Source organism: Dunckerocampus dactyliophorus, chromosome 19 (assembly GCF_027744805.1).
Source record: "Dunckerocampus dactyliophorus isolate RoL2022-P2 chromosome 19, RoL_Ddac_1.1, whole genome shotgun sequence".
Taxonomy (NCBI): domain Eukaryota; kingdom Metazoa; phylum Chordata; class Actinopteri; order Syngnathiformes; family Syngnathidae; genus Dunckerocampus; species Dunckerocampus dactyliophorus.
In genome coordinates this window covers 3,898,007-3,912,116 of record NC_072837.1, presented here as the reverse complement: position 1 = coordinate 3,912,116, position 14,110 = coordinate 3,898,007, and the positions used below count along the sequence as shown (strand labels likewise).

Sequence of the window (14,110 nt, the reverse complement as noted above, 5' to 3'; positions counted from 1 at the left end):
GTTACCTCACGTGTCACGCGCTTTGCACGAGGCGATATGCTGTAACATTGAAAATGAAATACTAATACTGTAATTAATATATTGGTTCATTCATTTTGGTAACAATATTGGAAAAGATTAAACTGAAAATACAGGCATAAAAATATGATATTTTATTAGGATTTTTTTAATTTTATTTTATGATGTTTTTCAATGTCAGATTTCTCCATCATGTCCATTTTGGCATTGTAGGAAAAGTATTTTTTTGCAAATACTGAAGCACTGACAAAGAGTCCATCGGAAAATTAATTGTTTAAAAACATTTCAAAAATATTTTATGTTTTTCAATGTCAGTCTTTCCCGTCATGACCATCTTTTTTTATTGACAGTGCTTTGCATTTTTTTGGTTTCACATTTCAGTGCCAATACTTTCAATGTGAAGACACACTTTGTCTACAATGTATTGAATGTATTGCCAATGAGAGGGAATGGTAATGGGTTAGTTTATTTCAAACATCCATCCATCCATCCATCTATCTGTCTATCTATCTATCTATCTATCTATCTATCTATCTATCATGATAAAAAAAAATATATACGGTCATATACTGTATCATCTACAATGTAAATGTTTTTACATATGTCAATCAAAACAGTGTGTGACTGTCTTTTTGCACCAAAAATGATAGAATAATTATATAACAATAATAATAATTATATAACAATCATTTTCAGGTGATGGGCTATTATTTTTATTTTATTTATGTTGTTATTATTATTATTATTATTATATAACTATTATTAATTATTTTTGAAAATACATTTTCACATTAATTTATAGTTATGCTGAGTGTACTGCTATGTTTTGTTGCATTAATCCTTTTTGTTCCTGGAAAAATGACAAAAGTGATGCCATTTACGTCATGTTCGTTCAGACTATGACTTTGGCATCTTTAATATGGATAACTAATTGTGTATTAAAATCCACATGATTGGGTAATGTGTTTCTTAGCTTTACCTGTAGTTTGGGCTGTGGGCGATTTTATTGTTAACATTTGTTGTGCATCGTAAAGGGGAGGGGGAAGGCGGGGCGTTGCCATGGTGATTCTGCGGCTCATTCGGGAGCTTTTATGACGTCATTGCTGCCGCTCGCAGGACCGCACTGGGCATTATCAGATGGTTAGCTTAGCTCACGTTTAAGGTATGCCCCGTCGCCGTCCTTTCATCCGCAAGATAAAGTATCCGTTGGAATGACGTGGCAGTCGAGAAGGGGACCATGGAGACTCTCTCCCGGGGTCTCATCGCTGCGACGGAGCGAGGTAACGCGGGGACGAGGTCACAGGCGGGGGAGTAAACATGCTAGTTAGCTTGTTTGGAACTAGCCGCCTTGGTCAATTGCTGCCTTGCGGTTTACCCCCCTTGGCTACTTACTGTTAATAACCAAATGTCGCCCCCAACTCCATATTTTTGCGTCATTTTTATGCTTCTGACATATGGTTTTAATCAGCTAAAGCTACCTGCTAACCTCTCGCGGCTATCAGAGCACCGAGCTAGCACCTGATGTGAATCGTGCACAATCAATCACTTTAAGCAAGTGATTAGAATTGACAGGAAGGTATCTAACGTTACCGATCATCACCCTCACTGGCAAGCAGTGTGCTATAAGGGCTGATGTATATATTAATTTTTGCAGTGACGGGTTGGTGCGACTGATGTCAGCTTGTGACTGCAACAGAGATCACTCACCATGAGTGGAGAGCACACAGACATCCTGTCAACGGCAGATGTGGTCCGAGACAGATGGAGAGTGGTAAGACAATAAGCTGTTTCTTTTGAATGCATCCAAAATACTCTGACATCACACCCATTGGGCTCGGCTGGCACACACTGTATGTTATGAAGAACTGTCCTGCAGGTGCGAAAAATAGGCGGAGGTGGCTTCGGGGAGGTCTACGAGGTCTTGGACCTGCTGAGCCAAGCCACTGTCGCTATGAAGGTGGAGTCTGCCACCCACCCCAAACCTGTGCAGAGGACAGAGGCTGCTGTGTTGAAGAAGCTGCAGGGTGAGCAACCTTTACTAGAATTTACAGATGATCAATGCACTGTGTACTTAATTCAGCTGGGATAGGCTCCAGTGTTGCCACAAATCGGAAATTGGTAGCCAGATAGTGGACATTATTAAACATGAGAGAGCATTTCTACTTAAAGAAACTGTATTAAATTGTTTGGGTCAATTGCACATGCAATACCTGGATGAATATGTAAATATAGTATTGTATATGATAGTACTTTACTAATGATTGAATTCCATTGATTCATTGGTATTCATACTGTACAGTAACACATCCAATTAAAAAAAATATCATGCCACATTTATGAATTTAAGTTGTCGTAAAAAGAAAACGCATTTGTCAACAATGTGTCCAAATCTGTATACGATGATGTCCTGACTGGTTCATATCTTGATAGGCAAAGATCACGTGTGCCGCTTTGTCAGTGCTGGAAGAAATGAACGCTTCAACTATGTGGTGATGGAACTCCAGGTAGGCTCATCATTACAGGGTCCTTGAATTAAAAAAAAAAAAAAATCCCCAAATCGTGATTTATTTCACAAACGAACAACTATCTGACGGAGAAACTCAAGCGATTGTACACAAACATGTACATCTATTTAACTATTGTAAGTTATCTAGCACTAGAGAGTGTAGACTTCTTCCAAGGCCAAAATGTAAGCAAAAGAAAAATAAATGTTGCACAAAGATGTAATGGTTTCTACCTTAGTTTTTTCGGAATTGGTGAAGTAGGTTTGGTCATTTTGTGCTTTTTTGTTTGTATATCTCATACAGTAATGATTTGGAAATGTCTTTACCTCCACCAGTGGTCAACCTGCTATTTGGTTGTTTTGAAACACTTTTTCCCATAGGGGATAAAGAAAATTGAAATAATCCATTCCAAAGATTGTTGACTTTGCCACTTATTGTACTTAGCAGCCTGAACAGAGGCACATACATCGCAATAAGTTTTATTTCTTGTGCTTTGGTAATCAGCACACAGTTTGTTCACTATCTCTTGTACACGTATATGGTGGCTTTTACAAAAGCACAATAAAGCCAAAAAAAGTAAACCACATATGGAATTAAGCCTGCATTGTGCTCCTGTGTCGAGCTAACCCTTCGCTGGCTCGCTAACCAAACCAAATCTAATCTGGCATTGCAGCAATGTGAACAATGAAAGCTGTTATTGGTCATCTTGATTGCGAACACCCTCTCCTCTGATTTTGTATCAACATTTGCAATGAAAGAGACACATCGATTAGTTCCAGCTCTAACAACACTCCCCCGTCTCTCTTTAAGTGCCATTGTTTGGTCACATGATGAAGCATTAATGTACACTGTGTAGCTCTGAATGTTAGGCTTTTAAGACACCAATGTAGTCGTGTGGTTTTTAATTTTTAGTCACATACCCCTATGACAATTTGCATACCACACTTTGGGAACCTAAGCTTAAGATGATCTTGAAGCTGAAGTCCTGCAAGATTTTTTTTTTTTTTTTAAATAAACATTTCAGTCCTGACTGTAAAATGCAACTGTCCAAAGGGGAGGAACCTGGCAGATCTGCGCAGAAGCAGGGCCCGTGCAACATTCTCCGTCTCAACAACACTGAGACTCGGCAAGCAGATTTTACAAGCCATTGAAAGCATCCACTCAGTGGGCTTCCTGCACCGCGACATTAAACCGGTAAAATAACGGTCGCCTTGACTACTCATGACAGTTTTCAGTACCATGATTAATGGCTGAACTTTCACATCTTTGTTCTGTCAATCACAGGCTAACTTTGCAATGGGAAGACTAGCAAGTACCTGCAGGTGCTGCTACATGTTGGACTTTGGTTTGGCCCGACAATATATGACCTCCACCCAGGAACTGCGTCCAGTAAGCACGCCCAGAGATCCCTAAAATATGAGATTTCCTTGGCTAAACAGTGTTGTGGTGTTGTTTCCCCATCTCTTCCAGCCTCGTTCTGTGGCAGGCTTCAGAGGAACCGTGCGATACGCTTCAATCAATACTCATAGAAATAAGGTGACTTGAGGCATTTTTTTGTTTTTATTCTCATCAAGGGTTTCCCTAGGATTTTTTGAAGCTGTGGGAAGTGCATGGGGGGCGGACTGCTGCGGGTGTGTCGTGCCACTGCTGCGTCAAGAAGTTTCGTTTTTTATTATGACAAATGAAAACTTTTCTGACTTGTTTATTTAATAACTTATTTGCTGAACTTTTTCAGCAACCATCAGAACATGAACTGAGAACATTGCAAAACTGTTATTGTGGGACTATTAGTACAAAAGTACAAGATTTTGTACTATTTGACACAAAGCTCAATTTAATTTGATGCTTGTTTTAGAGTAATACGAATACATAGGAAATAAATTGTTCAATAATATTATTTTTTTTAGTTCAAAATAACACAAAATAAAATAATTTAAATATTTTTGTTATAGAAATCTGTCCTGTATAAATTCAGAGTCCAGGGTTATCATAGTGCAGGTTTATCCAACTTACAGCACTATTAAAGCTACTTTGACAAAAAGAAAGGAGAGGTGAGCAATTTCTGTTTTTATGTGACTGCCAACATTTAAATTGCACTTGATTTACAAACCACATCTTCACTCAGTGTGCTCATTTGTCATTTAATACAAACATCATGTCTGAATTGAACTGAGGTGAACTACTCAACATCAGCTGGTGAGCTACTGCTAGCATATGAGCTATCTGTTGGCTGTGATAGCATCACTATCTTAAAGCTGGACACACTACATGTTTATGTTGAACAACTTAAACACAATTCTAGTGTACCACATGAATGTGATAGCCACTTGTAGCTCGCCCGTGGCACAAAAATGAGCTAGCTTGCTGCTGCCAGAGAGGCAATGAGCGCAGAGGCAAAATGTGTAAACAAAGATGCCAGAAAGTCGAATGAGCTTGAAACGTGAGCGATCACATACGCTGGCATAGATAAGCTTAGCTGACTTTTTTTACAGACTGTTTTTCATTCTCAAGGTAATAAGGAACAAAGTGTGTCCCTCGGGTTGCGTACTTTTAATCTGGTCGCACATGCGCAAGTGCCAACATGGCAGACAGGCGATTCCAGTGCATGATAATCAAAATAAAGTGTAGTGAAACATTTTTAACATTTACATTTTTTTTCCTAACTAATTGTGGTCAATGTGAGTAAATAATAAGCTACAAATGTGTCTATATAGCATATGCATCCATTCATACAGTATATTACTTAATATTGTTTTTAAGTAAAAAAAAAATTTTTAAGATGTGGCTTTTATTTTACCGTGGCGTTGTGCCATGATCAATTACATGTAGCAAAAACCCTGTCATCCATGAATCATTCGTGTTCTTTTTACCTAAGACAGCCATTTTTGCCTTCCATTAGAAACATTTCTACATATGTTTTGAGTGTCATTTGTGTATTATTTAGGCTTCGCTTTGGTATGCATTGTCACTCTTACGTGTGTGATTATGACTGTGCAGGAAATAGGTCGTCATGACGATCTGTGGTCCCTCTTCTACATGTTGGTTGAATTCATGTCTGGTCAGCTGCCATGGAGGAAATTTAAAGATAAGGTATATTTGGACAATGATGGTTGTGTGTTGAGTCATTTGTGGCGCATAGTAAATCTGGAGAGCTGTACAAGATATGCACTGACTAAAGTGTACAAGTATGTCGACTGGCCAAAGTACGTCCAAGTTTACTTTCTGTAGTATTGTTCCATGAGAAGATTCAGTGGATCTGCGCACATTTGTGATTCATCATTCACAGCCGTGCAAATTTGTGGATTTTTGTTAAATTATTTCTGCAAAAAACACACCTTACATTATCATTCTTGAGTTTTGAGTACCTATAGATTTTATAATTTAAAATGTGTTTAGTGTGTTAGGCATTTTGAGGGGGGGCTGAATCTAATCTACAGTCACTTTTTGCAAATGTTGATCCGAAACCGGAGGAGAATGTCAACGTCAAGCTGGCAGGAGGGGGAGGGGAAGTGAGCTGTGAGTTTAGAAATACACTGTAGATATTTTTAAAGGCGTCTCAATTACTCGTAGATTTTCGCCATCCTCTGGTGGTCTGGCGGGGATCTACTGTGTACTGTATGTACGACATGTACTCAGTTTTGAGATATTGTATGATACCGTATGTAAACTATTTTACACAGGAACAAGTCGGAAATCTAAAAGAATCATACGACCATCATCAGATGCTTAAACACCTGCCATCTGAGTTCAGTGCTTTCCTGGATCACATCCTCAGCTTGGACTATTACACAAAGCCTGACTACGAGGTTAGCCATCACTTGCTTTGTACACATATTTTTTTGTCTCTACCAAAAGCTGACAAATGCGTTTCCTCTGTGACAGCTCCTGATGTCGCTGTTTGAGAGCGCTATGAAAAGCCACAATGTTCTGCACAATGACCCCTACGACTGGGAGAAATGCGACTCCGAGGACATGCTGGCTGTCACTGCAGTTGTGCCGACTGGCCAGGAGCTCACCCGCCTCACGCCAGCACACTTGGGGTACTCCTCAGCCTTTTACTGAAGCACTTTGACTCCATATTTCAAGTCATGTCAGTTATTGCTTGTGTGAAATGTGTGCACTGAACGACATCTTCTCTCTCTCCCTCCACAGCATGGCCAATGCTTCTGTGCTGCCAGTGGAGCTGCAGAAGGAAAACACTGAGGATGTCCTCATGCTCGGGGAACGCTTCAGTGATGCTGACAATTGCCCACCTATGCCCACCCCGTCCGGGCCTGTGAGAGACATATGGGAAGAGATGGACCGCATACAAAACCAGAAACATGTTGAGCCGGTGATCAGGAAGGTCAGTTTGTCGGAAAAATGTAAGGAAATGCATACAAGTTTCTGGTACATTTACATATACAGCATTATAAACAATTGGAGGATGCTCGATAGGGTACATTTTGGCTGTCTACAACCATTTAACTGGGTTTTTCATGCATTGTGAATGAAAGCACATTTACAGTCAATTATAGTTGTCTATGATTCGCTTTCTGCTCTAATCTTATTCAGGTGGCGACTGAGGACGAGCACAGTCAGAACCATGGCAACCAGAGCCCAGCTGGGTCTATGCAGAGCTCTCCGAGACGAGTGCGATCTGAGACAATGTTCCTGGACCGGGCTGTGCCACTGCTCCGCAAGATGCGACAGAGCCAGAGCTTGGCGTTTGAAAGGAGGCTAGCACCTGAACCCAAGCCTACTATTGAACGTTTTCTTGAATCCTGGTTTGTAATTCCAACATTTATATTGTGGTGTCATGATGCTGTATTTCCTCATTTAGTGTTGATGTGTGTTTATTTACTAAACTACAGAGAGTACCAGGTGTCTATCGGAATAAATGGAAAAGGTCGCTCTAAAACACGTGTCAAACTCGTGCCCTGGAGGGCCGAGACGCTGCAGGTTTTCTCTCCAACCAGTTTCTTCAGCAGGTGATTTAATTGATGAGCTCCTTCCCTCAAACTGAAGGTGTTGATCATTAAAATCACCTGCTTTAGTGACTGGCTGGAAAGAAAACCTGCGGTGTCTCGGCCCTCCGTGGCACGAGTTTGACACCCCTGCTCTAAAAGCTTTCTGCCCAACACCTCACTAATTTTTATTTTTCATTTTTGTCCAGTCGGGGCAAACCACCAGCCCTTTCACAACTTGGGGAGAAAGCCGTGCCTGATGAACACTCTGGCACCGGGACCGCCGACCCCCAGGACGGCGGGGTCAGCGGTGGCTTTGTCGCGGTCAACGTCAGTCCTGTGGTCCAAGAGGGAGACTCCCAGGAGTGGGTCGTGCTGGAACTGGACCAAGGCAGTAGTTCCGGAGCCATCAAGCCTTCAGCTGAAGCCCATCGTGAGGACAAGCCAGGGGGGACCCGCGGCACTGCTGACACTGAGAACCATTCGTCTGGGCTGCAGGATGGTCCGGCTGTACCGGGCAGTCCTCTTCTGTCACACCGCTCTGTGGGTTCGTGGTTACTTGGCCACAAGAGGCTGCCAGGAATGTTGGGACAGATGCCTTCAGTCATGGGAAGACCCCACATGGATCAGGTCAGTTGGTCTGTAGTTTTATTTTGGAAGAAGTACTGGCACGGGGTTTTGAAAATAAGTGGTTGTCTTCAATTCAGGGTTGTCTTATATTCGGGTGCATATTGTATTTAGCTGAATGACTTTAATGGTACATATACTGTACAGTATTGTAAAACTTGGAGCATTCTAAGTGGGGAACGTTGTTGTCTTTTACCACCATAAATTTCTAGTTATTTAGAGCTTAGCAGAATGTTACAAATGTGTTACATTTTTTGTGAAAGAGTTGGTTAAACTAATTTGTCAGCTGACTCGCACATTTACGAACGTTCCAGCTGTTTGGAAATGTTGTTGCTCATTTTCTTCATGTTCAACTTGAAAGCTTCTTGCTTATTTTGTGTAAATTTTCCTTCCATCCTGTAATAAATCTAATAAAATGTTCTTTTCAGTCTTCCAGCTACACACCACCGTCTCCTGTTCTTGAGAAGAGCGATCCAATGCCTGTAGAAGCCACGTCCAGTAAATCTGATGAACTCCGGAAAGATGGAGGGAAGACTGAATTTGCTCCATCAAGCCCTCTTAAAGGATCCACTACTCTCCTGACAAAAGACCCAGAGAGTGATTCTGGTCTGCCTGACTGTTCTTCAGAACTGAACCAGCAGCCTCAAACTGTCTCTGCAGCCATCGCTTCTTTACGGCCCAAAGACTCTCCCTCCTCGCCTAGACTGAGCCGCATCCCGATACGAGATGTCAGCACTCCCCCGGACTCTCCGAGCAAGAACATTCAAAGGGAAAGACGACACCGCTGGAGTAGCCCGGTCCCTGGATCCCCCACGCACTCCCCTTCTCCGTCTCTGTCCTGTGAAAACCTGCCGGCCACTTTGCCCCGAGAACGGCTCTCCTCGGAGCGAGGCTCAAGGTCGGACTGTGGAGGGGAAGACCCTCTTTCCCTGTCTTCCTCATCGGGCAGTAAAAGTAAAATCCCACGACCCATGAGTGCCACTTTTGTTCCTGAGCAGCTCACCAGCAGGTTTACGCCTCACCCACCTCCTGGTAAACCCTCCGCGGGCCCTTGTGCCGACCATAGGTATGACATACACACACACGTATTTCAAGGTTTCACATTAGACCTATTACAAGTAACTCTGACTAAATGTTTAGCTTGTTAAATTGAGAAATAATATAAACGTATTGACAAACTATATATATGAAACCAGTGGGTTTTTTTGCTTTTTTTATGTAATTTACCACAGGTGTAAATGTTGATCTCGGTGTTTCGGAGGTGTTTCCTCGACTGCAGAGAGCACCAGGCTTCTTTAGAGGCTAGGCCTCTTTTTATATACGTACATGTATCTGCATGTTTTCAATATTATTATTATTGTTATTACTATTTTAGACAGTAATACCTTGCTATTTATTAATTTGTTCCAAAAGCTCATGTAAATCCAGTTAATCTGTCCCAGACACCCAAAAATATTAACAAATTCATTTCTACAGAGACTAATTTTACATATTTACAAATGATGAATCCAGGCGAGGTCAAATTCAATAGTTTTGACTGACTAGTTGTACGAAAACCGAGACAGTGTACTAAAACGCAGGCAGCATTTTAGAAGAAAAAAAAATCATACGAAAACTGGGGTGTTCAAAAACCAAGGTTCCATTGTACTATATTGTAAAACACTAAATATTTTTTTTTATTGTTTACGAAAGATTATACTTATTTAGAACAAAATATATTACAGTATATGCATTGCAATCACTAACGGGGGAGTGTTCTCGTCAGCGGGCCTATATTCTTCTTATGTCTTTTCCAGTTCTGTATTTGTTACTCTACTTTACAGATACCACATTCACTGTGCATTATAGTGACAATCATAGTAGAGATAACTGCTAATGTTAACAGTATTTTTTTTTCCTGATGGGGAAAAATATAATGTGTTCAAGTGGATGCACCTGGTAATTAACAGAGGCACGGCATCTATTAGAGTGGAGGCTGTTATTTGAGGAAAAAGTCAACAGCTCATAATGGAATGAAAGGTGTGAACAATGTACTCATATTGTCGTCTTCATTCCTCAAGGCGGCGGCACTTGAGAGTACGAGCTAGCAGCGCCAGCGACGCCGACTCCCTGTGCAGCCTGAATCAACTGGTGCAGGACCACGGCGGCGTGCTCATCAGTGCGCCTCCTCCTTGCCCTTGCAACTCTTCCTCCTCCCTCCTGCAGCGTTCGCTCAGCTGCTCCCCATCCCGCCAGGAGCCCCGTGACGTCAGAGCGTCTCAGGGACGCAGCTGCTCCCCGTCTAGCTTCTCCGGGTCTTCCCCACCGCCGCCACCGCTGATGCCTCCCCCTCCACCTCCACCTCGGCACGGTCCTCTGCAAGCCAGGTCCTCCGGGCAGGGTCAGTGGGGGCCTCGCTCCATGGGGCGGGGCTTGAGCCAGGACGGTAAAGGCTCAGGAAAACTGGCTCGGTGATGAACAGGAAAAACTGATCTGGATTGCACGTGTAAATACGGTATTGGCTTCAAGGGAATGTATACTGTATGTATAAAAATGTATTTATTTATTTATTTGCTACATTAGCTTACGTTAAACCATACATTGTAGAATCCCTTAAATAGATACACTTCAGGAATGAAAATGGTTGCAACCAGGCTGCAAAATTCGAGTGTAATTTTTGCACACTGGTTGCAGCCTTAAAAGCCAGCAGCATGTTTGTGAGTTTTATCCATGTACATATAAGGGAATGCCATCAAATTATTGTGTATTTGTATACGACATACAATGAGTTTATGTTTATAGATCATCCAGAACTAATAATTATCATGCTAAACGAATGGAAATACAGTACATACTCATTCTGACACTTGAAAGAACACTAAGAGAAAGGAGCGTCAATCCTCTGTCAACTTAAAAAAAAAAAAAAGGTCTTTCATTTTGTAGGTAAGATAGCAAAAAATCTGCTCTGAAATGCTGCTGTTGCCTAAAAAAGGGATTTGTTTTTGTGTCTTTTGAGTTGTCATGTCATCAATGCCACACATGTATCTTTAAATACTTGATGCCATATCAGCCCATTATGAGACCAAAAAACTGTACATATTTACTATTGAGGAAATGACACACATAAGATAAAATCACTAATATTCATCAACAAAAGCAGGGGTGAGCAGGAAAACTGCTTTCTTAATAGTAACCATGACTAGCTGTATATTGGAATGTATTGATAAGTGCACTCATTGCTCAGTATTGTAAACATGCATGAGCATCATCATTGCATTTTTACTTCTTTTTACGCTTGTGTGATAAGAATGTAAGAAAAAAACACTATCAGACCACAGAGACATGTTGCTTCCTTGTCTTCCTGACAGTAACACAACACATCGCCCTCAGACACCATGTGTGTGAGAGACTTCTCCTCATGCTTTGAGCATTAAATACCTCCTCATTGTGGGAGTCCTTCAAGAGATGGTCTGGGGAACTTTGGCTTGATGAAAGGAAGAAGCTCTTTCATTGGGCAAGCAACAGGCAACACTGAACTAGCAGAGAGCTTGACACTAACCACAATCAGTGCAACACAAAAATGACAACAGCACATGTAACAGGTAAGTAAAAACACATTGGGGAACAGCTACTACTATGGGGAATAACACAACTATGTTAAAAGTGTTGTATGTCCTTGTCTCCAAATTGCACTTTTTGACAAACATAAGCATCACCAACGGCAAGCATGTTACAAATAGTGGTTTAAGAGAACAGATTGAACAAAAAATGTGTCACAATTTTGAGTTAAACTGCAGAGAAAGTGGTGTAAATTGTCATTGGCCTGAATAAGTTGGTCACTCAGGGCTGACTGGTATTCATGAAGATTTCTGTAGCACGTCCACACACAAGCAATCTTGAGAGGCAATCAGCAATTTGCTGTCATGCTGTTGCAATACACTCAATGATAACTGACATCAGAGTGCCAGAGCTGCCAGGTCTCTGGCAGAAATAGTTCATGTTCTGAACTGTGAATAAAGATTGAGACGATTGACTCAGTTTTACTTTTTTTTTTGTGGAATATTTGGTGCAGCCCAGACTCTGCCTCCAGCAGCCACCAGGTAAATTGCGTTTGAGGTTTTATATTACATATTGCATTTAAAAAATAAAATCCATTAGAAGTTAAGTTACTTGCTAAATATTTTATAAAATTAAAATTTTATTTGAACTAGTTTATTTGTACAACCAGCAAAAATATATTTCTATCAAGCTGCTTTTGATCATGAAAAAACATGTCAAGCAAAAATATTTTTGATTTTATTTAAAAGGTTTTGTTGCTGTTTTTTTTACTAAAATCACTTTCAATGTGCTTTAATGGAGGAAACAGGCAGAAGATTTAACATAGTTCAAGCCAATCAAACTTAAAATACGACTGGTGGTATTAATTAATCAAGACCATTTTTTAAACTAACTTTTTATTTCCTGTAAATGCAAGAAGGCCTAAATGTCAAGTTTATTTATAGTACATACTATTGGTTAAAAAACATGAATGTGTACATGTGATATATTTTGATATAGCTCTATCACTCGTACATGACTCAGCCATACCTGTCAACAACTGTATTAGAAAATAAGGGATTGCTGGTGCTCAAGTGTGGATACAGTCACAACTGTTAGCCAAACCCTTTTTTTGAATGAAAATTAAAACATGGGACATTTACGGGAAACTGAACGGGGGGGTGATGGGAAAGAATGGCAAAATGCAGGAGGGTTGACAGGTATGGACTGAGCTGGTTTATTTTATAAAAGGAGTAATACTGTACTTCAAAATACTCAAAAAGTGATTATGTTAAGGATGGCAGATTTTTTTTTTTAAATTGCAGTCAGCAGCATTAGTTTGTGTATTATCAGGTCTAGAAGAGAGGGGCGTTCTGTCTGGGGTCATCTGGCAACACGCTGATGGAGTCCTCTGCTTTGCCACACAGCATGCAAAGCATTGTGTACTCCTAAGGGATGCAACATTAATACACAAGTGAGAAAACATCCCAAAAACAAATGCGAAATCACATCAAAGCCACCACCATTTAATTTGAAATTAATGCATGTTATAAAATGAAAGTATAAACTACCAGGGATTTTATTTTAAGTAAGGTGTGTATTTAAGCAGAATGTGAGGGTCTTGTATCATATATTGTCCATACCTGATATTCATCCACAACAGAGAATGTATATTCATGTCTGGCGATGATGTGGTCACAGTTTTTACAAATATCTGAAGGGGGGGAAAAATGAGGCAGTATGTTATTAAATGGTGAGCAATGGATTCTAAAGCTGTTCGAAAAAAACATTGCAATTCTTCGTTTATACGTCAGTAACTCACATTGAAATATAATTGTGATGTGTTTACTAATATGTTGTGCAGATTGAGTGACATAGACGTATAGAAATAGAAGATATGATAAACAGTATGTATCATAGAGACTTACGGTCATAGGTGACTATCTCCTCTCCATCATCATCCTCCGTGGCTTTATTACAGATCAACACGAAGTCCCTATGATGGCATTTGGCACAGCCCAGGTAGTTCATCAGATAGGACCCATTCTCCAAACAAGTGTTCCCCTGAGCAGGTAGAACATTATCGAACGTAGGTTGTTAGAATTTACATTTTCTGTTGCATAATCAAGATACAGTAGAAGCGTTTTACTGCTCACAATGCAATAATAGTAGCAGTAGTAGTAGTGTCTAACCTACTCGATCAGGGTATTCTTTTTGCACACAACCGTTGCACATTTTAACTAAAAAAGCAAATAAATTGTATACGGTTTTTGGAAACAACTACATGTATACAAGATTCCTCTTCCGTATAGAAAGACACCGCCTGCTAGCTTGCTAGATCTGTAACGCATATTCACTACAGGACGGCAAAGGTAAAACAGCGCTTTGTATGGTATCAATGTGGTTTGTAGATCTAAAAATAATAATGGCTGCCACCCAACTTCCGCCCTTACAACTTCCCGTCTTTGCTTAAAAAACATAATTATTCCTAAATTTAAA

General features: G+C 40.6%; 2 protein-coding genes across 2 annotated transcripts; one reads left to right on the top strand and one right to left on the bottom strand.

Moving 5' to 3' along the window:
* Window positions 1–1,120: 1,120 nt before the first annotated feature.
* ttbk2b (tau tubulin kinase 2b) lies at window positions 1,121–11,411 on the top strand. The gene is made up of 15 exons (XM_054762520.1): window positions 1,121–1,298; window positions 1,673–1,789; window positions 1,895–2,042; window positions 2,449–2,522; window positions 3,576–3,716; window positions 3,807–3,911; window positions 3,993–4,058; window positions 5,520–5,612; window positions 6,203–6,328; window positions 6,405–6,562; window positions 6,675–6,867; window positions 7,077–7,288; window positions 7,678–8,098; window positions 8,524–9,161; window positions 10,156–11,411. Exons 2-15 carry the CDS (start codon window positions 1,727–1,729, stop codon window positions 10,547–10,549), a joined length of 2,832 nt encoding a protein of 943 aa, XP_054618495.1. The 5' UTR covers window positions 1,121–1,298; window positions 1,673–1,726; the 3' UTR covers window positions 10,550–11,411.
* churc1 (churchill domain containing 1) lies at window positions 10,667–13,968 on the bottom strand. The gene is made up of 4 exons (XM_054762521.1): window positions 13,808–13,968; window positions 13,540–13,675; window positions 13,255–13,325; window positions 10,667–13,059 (listed from the first exon to the last, which is right to left on the bottom strand). The coding sequence occupies exons 1-4, from the start codon at window positions 13,844–13,846 to the stop codon at window positions 12,967–12,969; spliced, it is 339 nt and encodes a 112-aa protein (XP_054618496.1). The 5' UTR covers window positions 13,847–13,968; the 3' UTR covers window positions 10,667–12,966.
* Between the last annotated feature and the right edge of the window lie 142 nt (window positions 13,969–14,110).